Raw genomic sequence first — 23,309 nt, forward strand, 5'->3', positions numbered from 1 at the left:
AGAATCCAAGCATCGGGAAAGCAACCAACTATAGAATCATATAAAATCATAGATCGAAAAGAAGATCAAGAAAAAAAACCTGAACTGATAGCCATGATTCTCTTTACCAAAAAAAAAGCATAGAAAACATTTTTTTTAAACTATGTTAAACTAAAGTTAAAACATATTATTAAAACGACATTGATATTTTAAAAGTTCAATTTGAATATTTAAAATTTATGGACTGATTTGAATATGAGATATCGTTTAGATACATTATGTGAATTTTAATCAATTTTATCTTCATAAATAAAGATAACACTCATTTTTTTTATATATTCCCTTAACTATAATAATCTCAAATCTTTAAGTAATTAAATTGAAGAAGATTACACGTTTAAATATATATAAATATTAAAATATATGTTCATTAGGTTTGAGGATAAAGTACATAACTGGTCCTCATACTATAGGATACTGCTTTATTAAGTTCATCGACTATAAAAAGTTACAAAATAGTCACTCGAATATTTATTGTATTCTAAACTCGTCATTTTTCGTTAAAAAATTGTGGTTGTCTAAGCTGGATGTTAACTTAATGGCTGAGATATGATAGTAATTTGAGATTCTGTGATTATATTTTATCATATCACAGACACAGTCAGCAGATTAATGTTCAACATAGAACACTGTCAAATTTTAACGAAAAATGATAAGTTTGGAACATAATGAATAATCGAGTGATCATTTTGTAACTTTTAATAGTTGAAGGACTCAGTAAAGGAACATTCTATAATCAGAGAACTATTTTGTTATTTTTTAGTAATCTAGGGACTTAATAAAGTATTACTCTATAATCGGGGATCATTTGTATACTTTACTCTAGGTTTTAACTAAGTGATAAGATTGAGATTTTAAGATATTTGGTGTCCCAAATTTAAGTCTCATCTCTTTCATAATATAACAGACATATCAAAATTATATTAATTTAGATTAACAGTTTTTTCTGTTTTTTTTTTGTAATATGCAAAATTTATCAAAAAAAATATTAAATCAGGTTTTAATCTAATTCTATTTTAATATTTTTAATTTTATGTAAATTCAATTATTATTCGATTAAATATGAATTTATTATGTCCAATTTTTAATTAGGCAAATCCAGTGGGCACGTCGGGATTCGCCAGCAACATTGTGCCGTGCAATCAATCAATAACCTGTTAACGACATTCCTAGTCAATTTTACATTACCACCATTGTTTTGTTTATTAGTCAAGCCTTTGGACTTTTTATTTTTAATTATTTTCACTAATTGCACCTATTCGTAGGGGCGAGCATTCGGTTGAGTCGAGTCGATTCGGGTCAAAAATTTTGAGTTATTCGAGTTGACGAGTCATATTTACAATTCGAACTTAACTGAAAATTTTTTCGAGTCGAGTTATTTGAGTTTCTGTACTAATTTTATTATAATTATTTATAGTATTATGACAATGATTTGTTCCAATTTTTTAACTTTATCTAACTATATATATATATATATATTATTCTTTCATATTATAATGTTATTTAATACATCAAATACAATCTAAAATTATGAAATATATTCATAATATTATATTTTAAAGAAAGTATTTTGATGGAAAAATATTGATGATAGTATAAATGAGTCAAGGAATTGATGAGAATAACGAATTTGCAAACAATTGTAGTAAAAAGACCAAATTGACTAAAATAAAAAGTTTAGGGACTAAATAAAAAAAGATAGTATATCTTTAGTTAAAAAAATAACAATTAAAGATACACAAGTATTCTATTGTGGTATATGAGCATGAAGTTCAAATTTGGTAAAAAAGAAGTGACTTAAAATAAATCACAAATTGAAAGAATAAAGAGATTATGAAAATTTGAAGGACTAAATTGAAAAATAAAAAATTTGTTATCAAAAAAAGGAATTGAAAGTACACATGTATTCCACTATGGTTTAGGAGCACGTGACTCAAATTTGGTAAAAAAATGGACTTAAAATAAATGACTAATCGACGAAATAAGAAGATTATGAAAAATTAAAGGACTAAATTGAAAAATGAAAAATTTGTTATAAAAAAAGAGGAATTGAAAGAACATATGTATTCTACTATGGTTTAGGAGCATGCGATTCAAATTCGGTAAAAAAATGGACTTAAAATGAAGGAGAAATTGAAGAAATAATGAAATTATAGATTAAATCGTAAAACTATCAAAGTACTAGGTCAAACTTTTGGTTTCTCGAGTAACTCAAAAATTCAAAATTTCAACTCGAAAATCGAATTTATAATTCGAGTTGACTCGAATAACTCGAAATTAAAAAAAAAATTAATTTTTCGAATCGAATTTTATTTAACCCTTCTTATTCAGAAATGAAACGAGGACGACTCCAATTATTTTAATTCAAGGGAAATCGGTAGCCAGTGTCTAATGACATTAATTAAGCCTCGATATGCATGAAGTATTAAATATAGCTTGAAAAGAAATAATAAAATTAATCATTATTCGATGCCCTCAAAAACCAGAAGTGTGTTCCCAAGAAATTATTACATGGTGAAAACCTTGTTTTATTTGCATTTATAATATATTATCGTTGTCTAAGCCAATAGCCCGATGACTGGTTCAGTATTCCTGATTCCTCGGTCTAAAATCCAGTTAGAGTTTCGAAATTTTCAAATACGAAAGGGATCGGATTCCATTTACAAGGCAGATGAATCCAGGTTTAGACCTAACCCTTCTTCAGAAGGATATAAAATACTATCATACTGCGGTTATTCTTAGAATCTAAAAAGTATATAATATAAATACTAATCATAAAGTTTAACATTTTAGTATATAATCGAACACGATGGTCGCTTGGACTTGGGGCTCAAGCTATGGTTAGGCTAAAAAAATATGGGGGGGGGGGAAAGGGGGTTGTCCAGTTCCAACCACCTTCACATGAGAACAAGTGAGCTAACAAAGCTTTATCCAAAGGTGCTCTAGGGTTAAGCCTATGCGAAGTCAAGATGGTCTTTTAAGGTTAGGGTAATTTACACCAATCATCGTTGAACTCTATTATATCTCTTATTTCATTCATTGAAATCCGTTCAATTTTCTTGTTGAACTTAATACATTTTTTTTAGTCACTCTTTCGTTTTCTCACTAACGGCGTTATAAATTGGTTTTTATATAGATGCAAAACAACGTTGTCTTGATAAAAAAATTGTTTTTCGAAAACGGCGTCGTTTTAACGCCATTAACTAGTTAATGACGAAGTGACAAAAAATCAAATGTATTAAGTTCAGTGAGGAAATTGAACGGATTTAAAATACAATGAGTGAAATAGGAAATATAACAATGTTTAATGATGATGGTGTAATTAATTATTTCAATTTTAGGTTTCATTATAACTTTGTTTTTAGCAAAAGACATTAGAGATTTTTGTACTTTTAAAAAACTAATGCAACCCTTTTTTTCTCTCAACGTAACCCTCTAACTCAGAAAATAAGCCTAATGTGGTCTTTTGACCAACATTTTTCATTGTTGACTGTTACGGTGTTGTTACGGTAGTTCACGGTGTTGACCTGGCGGTCCATGGTGGTTGATAACGTGGTAGAAAAAATGGCAGACGGGCTAATTTGATAACTCAAACATGATAGATGGTTGTCACGTCAATACCATGGACCGTGCCACATTAGCACGTGAGCTGCCACATCAGTACTGTAACGGTCAAACGACGAAAAACGTTGGTTAAATGATCATATTAGGTTTATTTTCTGAGTTTAAGGGTAATATTGAGAGAAAAATAATACGACAACTACATTGGTTTTTCTCTTTCAAAAGCATACATCTAATGCTTTTTTGCCTTTATTTTTTTTAATTTTTTTTTTTTTTTATAGTCATTGTTATTCGCAAATGTAATGATTCGAACATCAAACTTGCTTAATGTATAGTTTATATAAACATGAAATATGACATAAATAATGAATAATTGTATGTAGTATCCAAATAATTAATTTCTAATTGATGATATACTTATTAGAAATTAAGACTAATATGCTAGGTTATTTACTAGAGTTATGATCTTTAAATTACACGAGTTAACTTTTGTAATACCCAATCTTCAAAATAGCGATAATGTATTTTTTTAAAAATATTTGCGTCAATTTAAAAGATCAATACAAAATTTATAATTTTATATTATCAATAATTTTTTTTATTAATTTGGGGTAAATATATATGTTATAAGATAACTCTCAATCATTTAACATTGAACGCTCACACCCCTGACATTCACAGTGCTCGTACTCGGGTCTCAAAAGAACGATAATCATTCATTTACCACGAAGATCACTCGGTTCGTGTTATTCATCAATAAATTTAAATATGATTCTAGGTGTAGTTTTATTTTAATGATTTAGCATAATAAATTTTGAATTTTAGATTACATTAGAATTTTATTTGGGATTCTTTCAAAAAAATTATATTATTTTTTTAGATGAAAAAATATAAACTTTTCATTAACCATTAATTTTCATTAAACCCTTTTGTTTAAGTCCCTAACATGGCTGAGGGACTAAAACCGAACGAAAGTTAACGTCCGATGGACTAAAATCGAATGGATCAATAATGTTAGGAACTAAAATTGAACATATCAATAGCATTAGTGACCATTCCCCTTAATTTTTAAATTGATGACCAAAGTCAGTCAGATCGAAAATATAGGGGACTATGTGTATAGTTTACCCTTATTTGAAACATGTGTATAAATTTGGAATAAACCCAGAAAAGCAAAATATTTGGGCTCATATACATTTGAGTCCGACTACCAGTTTTTGATTGGAAGAACCATTAGACAGAAGCCCAATATGTTTTCTCATTAAATGAGATTTATAAAACTCGAATTCAATATATTATTTAAAAGATATCAAATTTTTTATCACTCGAAATTATCGAACGATTAGTGGATATATTATTGTTATTTGAGTCTTGTTTTTAATTTATTGCATTTATGATACCAGCAAATGACATAACCCCATAACTATTCAGATTTTCATTTCTTGTCCTTTTTGTGCTTAAAATCTAGCGGATTTTGTGGGCAGCCTTAATTTGGAGCAGCAGGAGCGTCGATGTCATGTCGGCCCCAGGGATTATTGTCTCACGTGTAAGCAAAGTTGATTATAGTAGTGGATGCCATTAGCCATCGGCATTTCCACGATCAAACCCTTTTGTGGGGTTGATTCGTCGATGTTCCCTCACCAACTACCTCCTCCTCGAATTTAATCATAATTGAGTGATCAAAATGTCATAAAAATTAATAACTAATTATATATATTTAATGAATTTAATTAATTTTAGTTCGTTTTAGCTTCTAAACTTTTATTTTTTTTAAATTTAAAGTTAATTTAGATTGGACATAAGTATTCTCTCTCTCTAGGTTAATTGGTAAGGTGTGCTACTTTGGGGAAAGAAAGAATTTTGTGGATATGGGTAAACGTTGAATATCAATTAAAGGGTGTTAATTCAATGTAAAAATGGCTTGTTTAGGGTTACATTATTTATTTTTACTACTGTACAATGATTATAAGTGTAATATACGTTTAAAGATTTTATATTATGTGATAATGTACGTTGAAATATTTTGTTATAATCTCTAATGTTTAAATTTAAACTCTAGAAATAATAATCAATATTTTAATCACTGAATAACTTAATTCGTATAGAATTACACTTATTTGGTCTAGTGAATAACTTGACCTTTAGACAGTATGGACGGAGTTAAGTCGAACCCATCAAATTCCACCCTCCGCTGCAAAATCCAACAGTAATACATCAAATTATATTGTGACACCCAATTACCCTATGATGAGTAGTTTTTGTTATATTCTTCGAGGCCTGGCAGGGCCACTGCCGTGACAGGCGGCACGACCATTGCCCCTCAAGGTTACAATTCTCCAACCCCGACAAGATGAGCGTGTGAGTTTATTTTTTAAACCTAATTATTGTTGTTCTAGATGTTATGTGCTCGAATACCAACAATTATAAAGATAATTGAGCGTTCCTTATCAAATGAATAAAAATTCTTAAACATATATCATTTATAATCAAACAAATTCCGAACTCTAGAAAGTTGGGTTTTATGTGACAGGCAGACAGAGAGACAGCGATAACACCAAGTTGAAGCAAATTGCTCGGTAGATAGTTATCGGACCTGACAAACATTTCTCGTGGCGTCACTTCAGTGCTGTTTCAAAGCCCCTCTTGACAGCCCTACGTTGCTTAACTTGTATGTCGTTAGTTTAATATCGGACTTCAACCGTGTCTTGAATTGTGATTGTGTTTTAACGAAGGATAAACTATTCGGTTTTAGGAATTTAAATTTTTGGTTTTTTTTTTAAAATTAAACTTAACGTTTAATTTTTGTTCATTTTAGTATTTGTCGTTAAAACTTAACGTATTTAATATCTAAATTATCAATTTTGACATATTTTAGTTCCTAAACTTTTAATTTTTTTTCAAAATTTAATGTTAAATATGAAACAGGATACAAAAATAAAACAAAAATAAACTTTAGGTATGATTTAAAAAAAATTAATAGTTTATGTACTAAACGCGTAATTTATCATTTAATGGATAAAGCAATCACGGGGTAAATTATATCCAGGTCATTCAATTATAAGTTCACAACATTTGTTCTCTAATAATTATAATTGAAATTCAATTAAAATATTATTAATAAATCATTCTCTTGTTACAATTAAAATAAATGTCTAATGTGGTTGATATAATAATAATTTTAATCCTCAAAATTTATATATTATATTAATTTGATCTTAATTTCAAATAATTTAATAAATTTATTTTTTATTTAAAAGTTTACAGTAATTTTCCAAAATACGAGCATGTAAAATGAAGAGAGAGAGAGAGAGAGAGACAAAGTTGGAAACAATGTATATTCTCTTATGATTTTCATTGATTTCCTAAAGCAAATCTCTGAACAACTATGCCCTTGGAGGAGGAATCGCCTGTCACCTTCTGCCCACCACCATGCATCAATTATAAGATTCTTTATTCAAAATTCCATTTTTTTTCTGAGTCTTTGTGTTTAATGGTTATACAAATTCCGATTATATCTAAATTTTAATTAATTCAAACCCTTAAATAAAGCGAAAAACACTCATTCAAAAGATTGAAACTCAAAATCTTACTTAAAAATATAAAGATCTAATCACTCTCTTCAAAATTCTAATCTTGCCAATGATTATTCCTTATACTTAAACATTTTCAACAAGAATTTAATGAGATCCAAATTTTCTTTAGCTTAAAAAATTAAACCCCTAATGATCCAAACTACAAAGGGTTTGGGGTACAAGGGTCCCACAGAATGGACCTCAAAATGGTCCCACTAAAGGGGATGTTGTCGGGTGGCCGACCCCTAAGGTAGCACTGAGAAGGACCATTACAGGCATTTGTGGTTACCCTTTCCTCGCACGTAAGGTTGACGCCCCCTCTCCCCAACAAGACTTCACCCTGTACCATCTCCACTCAATTTCATCACATTATCCTTAGCCTACGCGAAGAAAGATATCCAAGGTCACCAACCTTGCCTGGCCTTAGGGCCGGCATCCGTCGTGCCAAGACGAATCCTCGGTGCCGGTCTTTAGTGGACAATGATCGAGCCTAAACGGAGACTATGTCTTAGTCTCCCTGGTGATCATGCCTCCATTCTGCAAAACATTTAGGTACACGAAATGGCCACTTTCACAAAACCAAGTTGTTTAATGTTACGTTTTTTTAACTTATTTATTGATTGGATTTGCAGAGAATTCTTGTTCTGGCTTTAATTTTATACCCTTTTTGTTCCTCTCTTTCACTTCATCATATGTAGCAGCTTGAAGAAAGTTCCCATTGAAACACATTTCGAGCTAAATCAGGTGAACATGAAAACCCATTTCCCTTTTTCTTTTTTCATTTGTTTATTCTGAATTTTCCTTGTGAATCTCAGCCATTAGAATAAGATATTCTATAAAACAAAGACTTTGAACTGCATTAATGATTCCCTTTTGCAATTGAAGAAAAACAAAGAATACACTTTCTCTTCTCTCATCATAATAAAATTCACATCAATGATCTGCTCAACTTCATGATCATTGGACCATTTTGGATTAAATTCGAGGAAAGGGTTGTCGGTGATATTTTAGTGAAAATCACAAATGGCAGATCAGCTCCAGATTTTTTTAGTCGTGGTGCATAATAATGCAGATTGCAGACACTCAATTATTAAAAATATATGATAATCTGCAAATGTTTAAAAGCCGTCGCTGACTGTGGTTAAAGGCAACTACAATAGCCATACACATATATTCTATTCCTTCTTTGAGCTTTTTCCTCTTCACTTTCTCTTTGTAAAGTTAGCAGGCATCATAAATGGTAATTGAGTGGCGTACGATGCTTCGTATAAACTAGTTTTTGGCTAAATAAGCCTGGGGCCGTACAGATGAAAAAAAAAAGTAAAACATTTTGGTGTAGCAATGATGAGAAAGGTCACTTAGCACGTGGGTGCTGCCTTTCTCATTGCTCGCTGGCAGTGGAAAAATGCACTTCAAGCCTAAGGCTTTAACGTTTAAACCACATATACTTATATGTATATATACATGTACAAGTTAAATTTTCCGATGAACGGTTGGCAGTTGGTGTCTGATTTTCAGGTGGTTGTCTCAAGAAACATTATTTCTTTCTAATTAGAGTAACATAGTGAACCTCAACTTTCTTGTTTTCTTCTATGTTTGCACACTGCAATGACTTAGATTCTTCGTTTTGTGTGTCCAAACCAAATGGGGAATTGAATTTGGATTGTTTGATCTTCTTGGTTTCCTTCACTTGACAGTTTGGGGTTGCTTGGTTGGGTAGTTTTGGACCAGGAAATTGATGGTCTGGTCTGGTTTGGTGTGCACCAAGAAAGGAGCTTTATTAGTTCCCATCATGCTAATTTGTAGCTGGTGAAGAACAAAACTCAAGAAGAACACAAAATCCAGACATGAAGTTTATGAAACTTGGATCTCGACCAGACACCTTCTACAGTGTTGAGGCTGTAAGGTATGATTATGAAGAAAATCAACTTCCAGTTTTCTTGTTCTTTTTGTAGGAAGATTCCATGAATTTTCTTTTCTTGATGCAGGTCTGTCTCTTCTGATGTCTCTAGTGACCTTATAATTCATGTGAAAGGAAGTAGATATATGCTTCACAAGGTAGTTTTTTTTTCTCCTTGGATTGTTGTGATTTAATTCAATCTCTTTTTTTCTATTACTGATTGTTTAATTCATTGTACAAGCAGTTCCCTTTGTTGTCAAAGTGTTTGAGGCTGAAAGGGATATGTTCTGAATCCCCTGAAACTTTACAACGCCAAATAATCCAATTACCGGATTTCCCCGGCGGGATCGAAGCTTTCGAGCTTTGTGCTAAGTTCTGTTATGGCATCACGATCACCCTTAGCGCCTATAACATCATCGAGGTCCGATGTGCTGCCGAATATTTGCAGATGACAGAAGATGTCGAGAAAGGGAACTTGGTTTACAAAAGTTGGAATTTTCTTCGATTCCTGCATCCTGCATGGTTGGAAAGACACTATTGTGACCCTGCAAAGCACCAAGGCCTTCCCTTTATGGTCCGAAGACCTTGGCATCACGAGCAGATGCATAGAATCGATTGCGTCGAAAGTTTTGACGCACCCTTCGAAGGTGAGCCTGTCGCATAGTCATTCGAGGAGGGTTCGGGACAATATATCATGTAATGGAGTCGAGAGCCAGCATCACCGATCGACTATCAAAGGTTGGTGGGCTGAGGATGTTGCTGAGTTGAGTATTGACTTGTACTGGAGAACCATGATAGCTATTAAATCTGGTGGGAAAATACCTTCTAATCGCATCGGTGAAGCACTGCGAGTATATGCATCTCGATGGCTACCGAACATATCGGGAAAGGTAAACACTAACAAAGAAGAAGCAACAACATCAAGCTCTGATTCGGACTCGGGTAATGAGGTTACATCGAAGCACAGGCTGCTGTTGGAATCTATAGTAAGCTTACTCCCATCGGAGAAAGGTGCTGCTTCTTGCAGTTTTCTACTTAAGCTCTTGAAAGCGACCAAACATTCTTAATGCTTCATCGTCTTCTAAGATGGAATTGGCTCGAAGAATAGCACTTCAATTAGAGGAGGCAAGAGTCAGTGATCTGTTAATACCTTGTTTATCACACTCGAGCGATACCCTCTACGATGTCGGCATGGTTCAGTCCATTTTGGAACAATTCATGTCACAAGCACAAAGCCCTCCAACGAGCCCTCCAAGATCCAAGCTGGGGATTGAGAGGAGGAGGTCGCGTTCGGCCGAGATTGTCGATATCGAGCTTCAGGAAGCTAGGAAATCTTCTTCTGCATCACATAGTTCCAAACTAAAAGTAGCTAGAATTGTTGATGGATATCTCCAAGAGATTGCCAGAGACAAAAATCTTCCCCCGTCGAAATTCATTGCTATAGCTGAGTCGATACCGAATTTCTCCCGGCCTGATCACGACGATCTCTACCGAGCCATCGACATTTATCTCAAGGTACATTCAAACTAGTTTTCTGGCCTCATTAGTTTACCATACCATAAAATTGCAGATTGAACTAATTGTTGTTCATGTTTGTCCAGGCACACCCAGACCTAAACAAGAGCGAACGAAAAAAGCTATGCCGAATCCTCGACTGCAAAAAGCTGTCGGTCGAGGTCTGTATGCATGCTGCTCAAAATGAAAAGCTTCCACTTAGAGTAGTGGTACAAGTTCTGTTCTTCAAGCAAGCTCGAGCAGCCGCTACGGGTGGCAAAGTGACCGAGCTCCCTAGCAACATCAAGGCACTTTTAGCCTCACATAACATCGATCCATCTAAGCCTCCAGGGCCTTTAAGCACTACTACTAGTAGCAACATTCCAGCAGATGACCAATGGAGCATGTCGGGCATTAAGACCCTGAAGTCCAGAACTTCGACGTTACGAACGAAGGAGGCTCGAGACAATGATTTGGACGAAAACGACATGAACCCGGACGGAATCGGAAGAACTTCCATGTTCAAGGCTTTCTGTGCTCTTCCTACGAGACCCAAAAGAATGTTCCGTAAGTTGTTGTCCATCAATAGAAGTGGCAGTGAAAAGAATTGAGGGAAGTTTTGTTTTATTTTCAAGCTAGGGATGCTAATTACACCAAATTTAATCAAACAATTTGGTTTATTTAGATTTATGTGGAATTTAATTGAAATAATAATGTAGGGTGGTAGTTTTAATTTAAGAATACATGACTTGCTTTTGAGTTTATGCTCTAAATTGATTCATATTCGATATTTTTTTTTTGAAGTATCAATGTCTAATATTAGCATCTAATTGAGTCCCTAATATTTTTTTCAAGTTTCATTTTCTCCAGCTATCATGTCACAATATTGTAGATATCAATCATATGATGATATCATTGTATGATGAAAATCAGACCTAAAGTAATTTGTTTGTATTTTTGTGACCAAATTTAAGAATATATATAATTAAATGATGAATTGTGTAATTTATCCAAAAGTTAACAGATTGAATGATTTATCACTGTGTTAGATAATGCCATAATGAGTTAGGTATGGCAGTGTAGGGACTGGAAAGCAACTTGGGGTGAATTAGCCTCCTTGTATATAATAATATAATAATACGACTGTAACATATAAAATATATATTTAATTTCTTAAAATTTTAATATATCCTAAACTCCAATAAAAAATAAAAAATAATTAATCACTGAAATAATTTAATTAATGGGTTTTTTTAATTATCAATAAGTAGATTAGCCTATCTGCACAGTAAATAAATATGATTACCTGCTAATACACATATGTTTTAGTCTTCTCAGTTGTCTCGTTGTGTGTGCATTTTCCTTTTAAAGACAAGCCAACCAGATCCGGCAAAACTCAGTCCCACTTCTTCCGTTTTCGTCTCTCACTGAAAAAGCAGTTAACTCTGTTCATGTTTTGTCTAAAGCTCTAAAAGCGAATCGTGGTTTGCGGGTGAAGCCATTTGAAGCTAAAGGAAGCGAAAGGTTAGGAACTCGGAACTCGGAACTCAGAACTTAGAACTCAGCAGAACCCAGGACAGAAAAGAAAAGAAAACAGTAAATACAGAGATACAGTATTTTGCTGTATGTCAATAGACTACTGCAGTGCTAAATACTACGGTGGATACTGTGAGTTTGCTAACCCCTTGCAATGGCCTCAACTCAGGAAAAAGCGACGCCATCTTCTTCTTCATCTGATCAAGTGCTGCGTCTTGCTGTCGTTTCCGGGTCTGATCCGTCTGAGGATACCGTCCCCAAGAGACCTCCCATGGAGACCCTGATCCGACCCGTTGAACCCATCTCGGATCCTCCTGCTACCAAGACCACTGCCACCAAAGGTCTCACTTTCACACTTCTCTTTTTGTTCATCTTTTGTCGGATAATCCTACTTCACTTGTTTCTTATTGGAATGTTCAATATTATTAGATATGTTTCATGTTCGATTTGGTGATTATGTTGCCTAGGTATTTCAGTCATGCCAAGGGCTCAAACCAGCCATCCATTGGATCCATTGTCTGCTGCTGAAATCTCTGTTGCAGTGGCAACTGTAAGGGCAGCTGGAGCAACCCCCGAGGTAAAAACAAGAAATTTATTCAACAGTTAACTTGTATTGTTGCTTCACTTTTGATTTTAGCATTTTTAGTACCTATTTTTGTTCACATGAATCAACGGATGTGTATGTTGTCTTAGTTTAACTTGTATTGTTGCTTCAATTTTGATGTTATCATTTCAGTAGCTATTTTTTATATATATGAATGGATGTTATGTTTATTTTTTTCCTTAGGTGAGAGATAGCATGCGCTTTATCGAGGTGGTTTTGGTGGAACCGGAGAAGCAGGTTGTCGCATTGGCGGATGCGTATTTTTTCCCTCCTTTCCAGCCTTCATTGATTCCCAGGACAAAGGGTGGACCTGTGATTCCTACTAAACTTCCTCCGCGCCAAGCAAGACTTGTTGTTTACAATAAAAGGTCCAATGAGACTAGTGTATGGATTGTTGAACTGTCGGAAGTTCACGCTGCAACTCGAGGAGGCCACCACAGGGGCAAAGTCATTTCATCTAAAGTTGTTCCAGATGTCCAACCTCCCATGGTAAACATGAGTCTTCTCTTTTAAGAATATGAAAGTATTTCCATAGGTATGGTTTAGACTAGACCGACTGTCACAAAATGCTATTCGAGCACTTCTAAGAAGCGACTTCATTAGTTAATCTACTTTGTGCATGTCCTTTGTTATGGTTTTTTGCATCCAGCATACATGATATTTGTCCATTAATGTTCTTATTCTCAAACTGTAGGATGCTGTGGAATATGCTGAATGTGAGGCTGTTGTTAAGGACTTTCCTCCATTTCGAGAGGCAATGAAAAAGAGGGGTATTGAGGATATGGATCTTGTGATGGTTGATCCTTGGTAAGTGATCATCATTAGCTTCCTATGCCTTGGTGTTCTTTAGAATCATTTCTCTATTGCAGGTGTCTTACCCTTCCATATTCGGTTACTTGCCTTTCTATAGGTGTGTAGGATATCATAGCGATGCTGATGCTCCTAGCCGAAGACTTGCTAAACCACTTATCTTCTGCAGAACTGAGAGTGACTGCCCCATTGAAAATGGTTATGCTCGTCCAGTCGAGGGAATACATGTCCTTGTTGACATGCAAAATATGGTGGTGATTGAATTTGAAGACCGTAAACTTATTCCCCTTCCACCAGCTGATCCTTTAAGAAATTACACTCCTGGTGAAACACGAGGAGGTGTTGATCGAAGTGATGTGAAACCACTACAAATCATTCAACCTGATGGTCCCAGTTTTCGTGTTAATGGGAATTTTGTTGAATGGCAAAAGGTGATTGGCAGTGAAACAATGTTTATAACTTTTATCAGTTCAAGATGCACTGATTATTTTATTTGTAACTCTGGTTTCAGTGGAATTTCCGAATCGGTTTCACTCCTAGGGAGGGTCTTGTAATCTATTCTATAGCTTATGTCGACGGTAGTCGTGGCAGGAGGCCTATAGCCCATAGATTAAGTTTTGTCGAAATGGTAGATCCTTATGGAGATCCAAATGATCCACATTACTGGAAGAATGGATTTGATGCTGGAGAAGATGGGCTGGGTAAAAATGCACATTCTCTTAAGAAGGTTTGTCTCTGCTTTTGTGTTTATGTTTTCACATCGAGTTTCATTTAGATCCTTCCATTTCTCTTAAGTTGAAAATTTCCCTTATTCACTCCTGATCTTTTGTAGGGCTGTGATTGTTTGGGATATATCAAGTACTTTGATGCCCATTTTACAAATTTCACTGGAGGTGTTGAAACAATTGAGAATTGTGTTTGTTTGCACGAGGAGGACCATGGGATCTTATGGAAGCATCAAGACTGGAGAACAGGTTTAGCTGAAGTCCGACGGTCGAGAAGACTGACGGTGTCGTTTATATGTACTGTGGCTAACTATGAATATGGATTTTTCTGGCATTTCTATCAGGCAAGTTGGTGTCTTCCAGGATTCTGTTTGCTTACTTTGCATGAATATGCTAGCTGTTGTGCTATGTATTGTACCGAATTATCTGTTGTTGCCTTCTACAGTTTTTAATGATGTATTCTCCTTTGATTTGAAAGCTGTGTCATTTAAAATTTGATTGGCGGACGCATGTTATAGGATGGTAAAATTGAAGCTGAGGTTAAACTCACTGGAATTCTCAGCTTAGGAGCATTGCAGCCTGGTGAAACACGGAAATATGGCACAACCATCGCTCCTGGTTTATATGCCCCTGTCCATCAACACTTTTTCGTGGCTCGAATGGACATGGCAGTTGATTGTAAACCTGGTGAAGCATTTAATCAAGTAAGCAGTCACATTATTCCTTAACAATGCTTTGGCTCCTTCATTAACATTGACATTTGTTGCCTGTAATGCGTCCTATGATATCCATTGTTTTGTGAGTAAAATGTTCGTGGCAGTTTTAGCTTGTAACGTTGATCACCGCTGGTTGCTCCTACAGAAAGAAAGCGGGGAGTTATTCAACCTTAACTCATGCAAAACTAAAACGTTTTTGCATTCTTACAGGTGGTCGAGGTGAATCTTAAAGTTGAAGAACCAGGGAAGAATAATGTTCATAACAATGCATTCTATGCTGAAGAGGAGCTACTCAGATCCGAATTACAAGCAATGCGTGATTGTGATCCGTTGTCTGCGCGCCACTGGATTGTAAGTAATTGCGATCCCATCAACTTATTAGTTTCCTTCTGTTCCATATTGATTCTGGAATCAGATGACTCAATGGCTCTTACTTGAATATCAAGTTATTTTGCCTTGTTCGAGTAGCATTTCATGTAAGAGCTCTTTTATATGAATGTTAAAAGAAATCATCGAAAATGCCTTAATCTTCTTCACTGTTGAAGAAGTTGATCCCTCAACCGTACCTGCTATTTCCGAATTTTAGGTTCGAAATACACGATATGTCAACAGGACCGGGCAGCTGACAGGCTTCAAACTCGTACCTGGTTCGAATTGTTTACCACTGGCTGGCTCTGAGGCAAAATTTCTGAGAAGAGCAGCTTTCTTGAAACATAATCTTTGGGTCACACCCTATTCTCGTGAAGAAATGTATCCTGGAGGGGAGTTTCCGAATCAAAATCCGCGCGCCGGGGAGGGATTAGCTACTTGGGTTAAGCAGAACCGATCCTTGGAAGAAGCTGATATAGTTCTGTGGTTAGTCTCTTACACATGTTTCTCATAGCATCCAACTTTATATGCTTTCACAGGCATCTCAATATGTATCATCTATATTTGCATTTAACTTGTGATATCGGATTATGTTGGCAATCATGTGCAGGTACGTCTTTGGAGTGACACGCGTTCCTCGGCTGGAAGACTGGCCTGTGATGCCGGTGGAACGCATCGGTTTCATGCTCATGGTAGCATAAATTCTTCGACATGATTTTCTTTTCCGATAAGTCATAATTTTTACCGACATTTAAAAGTTACCCTTTGGTGATCGTAATGCAGCCACACGGTTTCTTCAATTGCTCACCGGCGGTTGACGTTCCTCCTAGCGCAGCCGACCTGGAGCTCAAGGGCAGCGATATCGCGACGAAACCTATACAAAATGGGATAATTGCTAAGCTTTGAGTTGATATTCGATTCAGGTATTAGTAAAAGGTCATGCATTTCAGCCCGCAGTATGCATTATCAGGGACTGAATTAAACAGAAAGATTTGTATTTGTAAGGAGAAAGGATTACCCCCATGTTTGTGGAACTGCCATTGAGTCATTGCCATCTCTTGTACCATTAACGAATCATTATGGACTTTATTTATGATTGAGAAGATGATGTTGAAGCTAACATCCGGCACATCGCCGACCCCAAAGTGACCGTAATCCTTTATGTAAACTCGGGTCGTGCTTCAGTGTTCAGCCAGTATTCGCTGAAGGATCATATATATATGGGACATTTTTGACATAAGATGTTGACGTTTACTGGTCAACAATGTCGGCGTTGTCATCTTTGGGCTGCTAGCTGCCAAACCCTTCAGGTTCACCCCATGGATGGATCGAGGGGATAAGTGGGACAGTCATCCCTCTTAACATAAAATTTTATGTCGGTCTCAAAATCCAGCAGTTCAAGTCCAGGCTGTCCCCCTTGTAAACTTAATTTGATAAATATTTGAACTGACAGGGATCTAAAGTGTCACTAGACGAAAAGATTTGGGGTAGTCAGGACCTCTATCGTCATTTACTACTATCTTATTTATATGGATAATAAGTAAAAAAAATACTTTTTATTTGTTTTAAAATTTGATTTTCAGCTAATTTGAATATTAGTTTGGTTCACAACATCATTATTATAATGTTCGAGACATTATAAGTTTAAGTGCGCTTAAGTGCAATTGTCATTAGTATGGGTAAATTATATCATTCCTATATTATCTCTTATATTTTATTCATTATACTTTTAATTTTTTAATTTACTTATTAAACTTTCGAATTATTCTTGTTTAAATCACTATAAATTATTTTTTTATTTTTTTATAACATGATATTTTATTATTATTTTATATAAAATAATTGAAAATATAAAATAAAAACATAATGTGGTTGGATGTCATCGCCGGTCACTGTCAACCATCGTAGACGGTAGTCGTTTGGTCTCAAATTTCATGGGTCGCTTTGCCTCGACACCTTGAGTCTGAATCTGATCTCCATTTTGTTAGAACTTGCTCCGAAGTCCATGAAATGAAGATTGAAAGTGAGGAAGTCGAAACGTTTCAGTCGAGATTTACGGGTTTTGAGACATTTTTCGGTGAAACAACCACCAGATTCAGACTAAGGGGGTCGAAACAAACTGACCCATGAATTTTGGGACGAATGGTGTTGCTTGTGTGAGTGTACTATATTTGATGCACAAATTGTGCAAGCATACACGTCGAACAAATAATAAAGTGATGAGTGAGTATCGTGTCCGCACAGATTGAAGGAAAATTAAGTTAACAGACTTAAAAATGTAAATAAAAGTATTGTAAGTGAAGAGTGATATGAAAGAAGTAGAATAAATGTTGTAGCAAAAGATTAATGAGAACTGAGATTTGTAAGATAAAACAACGAGACCTCACACGTGTTGGGTTCTAAGTGGAACAAAAGGCTAGGTTTATTATGGAATCCTATGTTTTGCCCTAAGAGATGTCTAATCACTATCACAATATACTGCTTGACAGAATAGGCTAAGGGGCTTTTTGTTTGCCTCTTAATGGAATCATTCAGCGCTGAATGCTGAACGGTTCAGCATTCAACGCGTTTGTTTTGCGTCTCTGAATGATTCAGTGCTGACTGATTCAGCACAAAAGTACATTCTGAATCATTCAGAGTCAGTTATCAAACAACATGTCACATTCAGAGCCAAACCATTCAGAGCCTCTGAATCATTAAGCATTTTAATCATTCAGCGCTTAATCATTCTGAAGTAAACAAACAACCCCTAAGTTGTTTCTTCATTATTCCTAGTAAGAAACCAACAATAAAATACTATAGCAATACATTCCTGCAAGAACCCTAGCATGTTGTTATCTTTTAAGTCATATTCCTTGTAATCGTTAAAACTCTTTCTTTATTCCTAAGGCAAGTTAGACTCAAGCTTATCAGCTCAACCCATCATTTGATTATAGATCTAAGCTTAGCTCTTCCGATTACTAAGTATTTAACTAGGCTAAGACCAACTTACGATGGCTCTTACAACCTAAGCGAATATAACAATGAACGAAACAAGTATAAACTGAAAAATGCTTAAAATCCATTAAACAAACATATCATCCACAATAAATCCAAGTCAAGCTAAATCAATTCATAAAATAAACATCCATAATCATCATTTGATAGCAGCCCATGAAAAAAAACAACACAAAGTAGAAGAAACTTTTGTGTTGCCGTGGGCTGTTGTGAGCTAATCTTAGCCTTGCAAGTTTCTTCTGAGAACCGACTTGATGTCTCTTAAAGCTCCCAACAATGGAGGTTTCTCCTACAATGTAAAAGATGAATAAGTTGTTGTCACTTTTCTCTCTTTCTTATCTCACTTGTACATTCACAACTAGCAAGGAAGGTCACGTGTGAAGTTAATAAAATTTCTTCTTTTGTCCTCGTCTGGTCTAAAAAATGTCATCCGAAATGTTGAAACAAATTTTAGTCCCTCAACAACTTTCCTTAACCTGAAAAAAAACACCACCAAAACACTACATTTCTCCTATCATATCATCATTTATAGGATAATTAAATACCAACAAGCAAACTATACCACAAGGATGATTAATGCAACTAAATGAGACTAAATGCAACTAAATGAACCTTGAAAACGAACAATAACCTAAGTAAAAAAGGCACGGAATATAGCCTTTTATGGGTTATCAAACGGCCACCATCTAAGACGGTCGACGGTGGTCGACAGTGACATCCAATCACTTTATGTTTTTATTTTATATTAAATAATAATAATAAATCGCTTGTCATACAAAAATAATAATAATAAATTCAAAGTGATCAAAATAGAAGCAATTCAAAAGTTTAGTGAGTAAAAACTAAATGTACAATGAATAAAATAGAAGAAAAAGTATAGTTCATTGAGAAATAATTTAATTTACCTTTAGTCTATTCAGTGAGTAAAACTAAAAGTACAATGAATAAAGTAGAAGAAATAGTATAGTTGATTGAGAAATAGTGTAATTTACCTTTAGTCTATTAGTATGGTAGACTGCGTTTAAGCACAATTATCTTTGATCTAGGGTTTCGATTATTAGGGTTTTTCATGGACGATTAATCTTACCGTTTAGCCTAAATGGTCGGTTAATTGCTATAATGATTATGAGATTTTTCTAATCGTAACCTAACCATTAAGAAACGGTTAATCGCTAACGATTAACCATTATTAATGGTTCGGTTACATGTTAATCTATTACAATTATTTGTTAACTTTTTTCATAATTCATACTACAAAAAATATAACTTAACAATACTTACACCACTGTAAATGAATAAAATAAAAAAGTATTGCACTTAACGCATACTTACATCGGTGTAATTATGGATATCTCCAAATATCTTAGTACTTAACAATAAACACATAATTATATTGGTGTAATAATATTTTATTAATATATAAAAATTATAAATAATAGAAAACTATATTAAGTTATATTTGTGTTCGATTAACCGAAATCGTTTAATATTAACGGTTCGATTAATTAACCTGTTAAATATAACGGTTATATCAATTAACGGTTTCAGGTTTTTTGAACACCCTTGACGATTATATGGTGTTTAGGTATTGCAATATGTATAAAACTCATTAATTTACCATGTTTGAATTTTAACCTATTCAAATATCTGGAAATGATATTTTTTAAATTTCAACTTTAAAATTTGATTCAATTTTTTTGATAAAAACCTACACCCTATCCAACACAATTATATCTATAATTTATTTTTATTAGTTAAAATAATAATTTAATTAAAAAACGTAGAGAAATTATTGTAAGTATATCTAAATATGTAAGAAATAATTATATTATTTTCATGGTTCAATTAATAATTTTTCATCCTAAACCTAATAAAAATAAGATTCAATTCAACTCGATTTGATATTATTTTAAATCTAATCTTATAGAATTGAATCAAATCGAAACTCGTGGAATCCATATATCATACTTATATGTGATTATATTTATATAAGCATGTTGATGTGTATGGTAGGTATATAACAACTCGTTTGTTTAAAACTTTAATAGAGATTCTTCAATAATTGAAGCAAACCCTACTTTAGAATAAGTAAGAGAAGAAGAATATGCAATAATTTAATGTGAAGCATCTAATTAAGTAAATTGATCCTTATGGTACCATATACATGCTTGCATGGTTTTACCCTATTGCTCCCTTGTCTCCTTCCATGGCACAAGTGGGAAAAGCAGACTCAACAAGGCACAATCATCCACCATTGCCGAATGAATAAAAGAATGTTATTATTATATTACAAGGTATCAAGTCTCCATGTGGTCTCCAATAATAACACTTTGGTTAAGTAAATAATCTAATCCAAAACTGTTTTGATTGGCTGTACGTGTTGGAACATGATTGCTTCAACCTCTTGGATCTGATCCCGAGACATGTATTCAGATTACATGAACTCCCCCTTGTCCTGTTGTCCACTTTTTGAACAATGCCTAGCTTGGATTTGGATCCATGCTGTCCACTTCACATTTTTCTCCTCCAAAATCTTATTTATTCTCTTAAATATTTGTAGCTTTAATTTTTTTTACTTATTTTACTGTCTAAATAAAAAAAGATAAAATGTCATAAAACATTATCATCATTTTCTCCCTGTTGTAAATCAACACCCAATGTATATGAAAGTGACAATACTGTCAAATATTAGAGGGGCTTTGAAGAGTTGAATAAGGTCCCCATTCAAATGTAGAAGAAACCCCACACTACCCTTTTTCTTCTTTCTTTTTTGAGTTATTGAAGTCACATTACAAGGAAACTTCCCACTTCCATCAGAGTCGGAGCTGGGCGGAGGGTCTCACAGTGAAGTCGGGATAGACCGAGGGGATGCCGGATAATCGTCTTTATAAAAATTTAAAATTTTCGTATAATTTTAACACTTTTAAATGGATATTATCAAACTTAGTATCACTCTACCGTTAATAAACCTTATCCCAAGTTTTATCCAAAGTTTTATCCAACTTTTACTGTGTTTTTGGCAACTTTTGGAGTAAGAATTTAACCCTAGTTAGATGTTGACTTGCATGTGCCACTACCACTCATGAACACATAACATGAACAGTTGTTTCCCAAAAAAAAACTTGTGCTAACAATGAATCTTGAATACTGAAAATGGGATGATTTAGAATTTCTCCATTAAAGTTGCGGCTCTGATTGCTGATAGATTCAGTAGAGAATCCAGAAAAGAACTATACTATATATAGGAACTCAAAAGAAAGATAAAAGAAGCTAAAGATTTCCATGTTATTTATGTACATGAACTTCAAATGATCATCACTACAAAGTACCCTAAAACAGATGAATTAAGGAGGAAGGAGATAAGTAAATTAAGTAGCCCTTTCCCTTATAAACACAGTCTCCAAATCTGGGGGAGTGAAGAACTCTCTAACACCTGTTCTTCCATAGCTATTATTACACTTGAACGAAGCTTTTGGCTTCCTCGGAGCAGGCGGTGGGCACGTGAATAGAGTCCGAATCCTGGCTTCTTCTCCGGTTGGAGTCGATGATTCTTCATCGTCATCGTTATCTTTCTTCAACGGAGGGTCACTTGATTTTGTGTATATAGGCTTCAATGGAGCTCGTATGGAGATCATGGCTAAGACCCATTTTTGGCCTTCGGATTCTAAGCCGTCGTCCACCTTTGGCTTCCTTGAAAACCCCATTTCCTTGGATCAAAGATTGATTTTTTCGGCTACAATTATAGATATCCAGGAAGGAATAATGGAATAAAAGAGGAGGAATAAAAGAATATGGTTTTTTTTCTTTCCCTTTCCTTTCCTTTCCTTTCTTTTCTTTTCTTTTCCTTTTGTGGAGAGAATCAAGAGGAAAGCAGGAGGAAAGTGGCGGAAATGGAAAGGAATAGAGAGCGTTTGGTTAGCAAGAAAGTGAAGGCCCTGAATTATTGAAAATGAGAGAGAAGCTGAAATAATTTGCAGTCGAATGCAAAGGGCTTTAAACAAACACAATTATATAATGATTTAAAGAAAAAAATGTGACAATGTCGGGTGGAATTAGGGATTTGATTTGTGTATAATATATTTTAGGATAAAATACACAAATGGTCCTCTGACTATAAGATATTAATTTATTAAATCTCTTTACTATTAAAAGTTATAAAATGATCATCCAATTATAGAATGTTGTTTTGTTAAGTCATTCAAATATTTAAAGTTACAAAAATGTTCACTTGAAAAGTTAAAAAATTGATGATATTATGAGCTGAATATTAATATATTAATTATGTTATGATAAAATATGATATTAGAATCTCAAACGACTATTATATCTTGGGCATCATGTTAACGTCCAGCTTAGACAACCGTTAATTTTTTAAGGGTAAAGTATATAAATTGCCCCCAACTATAGGATATTGCTTTATTGAATCGATTGACTATTAAAAATTACAAAATAGTACCTAACTATAGGGAGTTGTTTTGTTGAGTTCATCGACTATTAAAAGTTACAGAATGATCATTTGACTATTCAATATATTCCAAACCCGTTCTTTTTTGTTAAAAATTAACGATCATCTAAGTTAGGCGTTAACATGTTGATTGAGATATGATAATCATTTGATATTATAAGATCAGATTTTATCATATTTCAATCAGTAGGTTAACGTACAACTCAAACCGTCGTCAATTTTTTAACAAAAAATGACGAGTTTAGAACATAATGAGTAGTCAGGTGAATATTTTGTAACTTTTAATAGTCAAAGGACTCAACAAAGCAAATTCCATAGTCGAATGACCATTTTATAACTTTTAATAGTCAGATGACTTAATAAAATAATATTCTTAATAAAATAATATTCTATAGTCAGGTGATCATTTTACAACTTTTAATAGTCGAGCGATTTAATAAAGTAACATTTTTATTTTATAACATTTAATAGTAGATGGACCTAATAAAACAACATCCTACAGTAAAAGGACCATTTTTGTA

General features: G+C 34.1%; 2 protein-coding genes and 1 pseudogene across 3 annotated transcripts; 2 read left to right on the top strand and 1 right to left on the bottom strand.

The window, feature by feature from the left end:
- The first annotated feature begins 628 nt into the window (after window positions 1-628).
- On the top strand, window positions 629-16,247 carry LOC120216081 (copper methylamine oxidase-like). 2 transcript variants are annotated; one of them, XM_039213598.1, is made up of 13 exons: window positions 629-639; window positions 12,147-12,443; window positions 12,570-12,679; window positions 12,890-13,195; window positions 13,401-13,513; window positions 13,617-13,947; window positions 14,028-14,243; window positions 14,349-14,585; window positions 14,760-14,945; window positions 15,168-15,308; window positions 15,544-15,812; window positions 15,937-16,018; window positions 16,110-16,247. In XM_039213598.1, exons 2-13 carry the CDS (start codon window positions 12,257-12,259, stop codon window positions 16,230-16,232), a joined length of 2,301 nt encoding a protein of 766 aa, XP_039069529.1. In that variant the 5' UTR covers window positions 629-639; window positions 12,147-12,256; the 3' UTR covers window positions 16,233-16,247. The 2 variants fall into 2 exon arrangements, with proteins under 2 accessions (XP_039069529.1, XP_039069528.1); XM_039213597.1 differs by lacking the exon at window positions 629-639 and having other exon boundaries at window positions 12,092-12,443.
- LOC120216082 lies at window positions 8,378-11,273 on the top strand (annotated as a pseudogene).
- A 5,337-nt stretch (window positions 16,248-21,584) lies between the features above and the next one.
- On the bottom strand, window positions 21,585-22,302 carry LOC120216086 (cyclin-dependent protein kinase inhibitor SMR6-like). Its single transcript, XM_039213603.1, has one exon. It carries the CDS (start codon window positions 22,025-22,027, stop codon window positions 21,692-21,694), a length of 336 nt encoding a protein of 111 aa, XP_039069534.1. The 5' UTR covers window positions 22,028-22,302; the 3' UTR covers window positions 21,585-21,691.
- Between the last annotated feature and the right edge of the window lie 1,007 nt (window positions 22,303-23,309).

Source organism: Hibiscus syriacus, unplaced genomic scaffold (assembly GCF_006381635.1).
Source record: "Hibiscus syriacus cultivar Baekdansim isolate YM2019G1 unplaced genomic scaffold, ASM638163v2 tig00110156_pilon, whole genome shotgun sequence".
Lineage (NCBI taxonomy): Eukaryota > Viridiplantae > Streptophyta > Magnoliopsida > Malvales > Malvaceae > Hibiscus > Hibiscus syriacus.

Coding starts and splice junctions, on each gene's coding strand:
- LOC120216081 (XM_039213598.1), top strand. CDS start 12,257: ATGGCCTCAACTCAGGAAAAAGCGACGCCATCTTCTTCTTCATCTGAT. Junction 12,680..12,889: donor CAGCTGGAGCAACCCCCGAG/GTAAAAACAAGA, acceptor TTTTTTCCTTAG/GTGAGAGATAGCATGCGCTT. Junction 16,019..16,109: donor GCATCGGTTTCATGCTCATG/GTAGCATAAATT, acceptor ATCGTAATGCAG/CCACACGGTTTCTTCAATTG.
- LOC120216086 (XM_039213603.1), bottom strand. CDS start 22,027: ATGGGGTTTTCAAGGAAGCCAAAGGTGGACGACGGCTTAGAATCCGAA.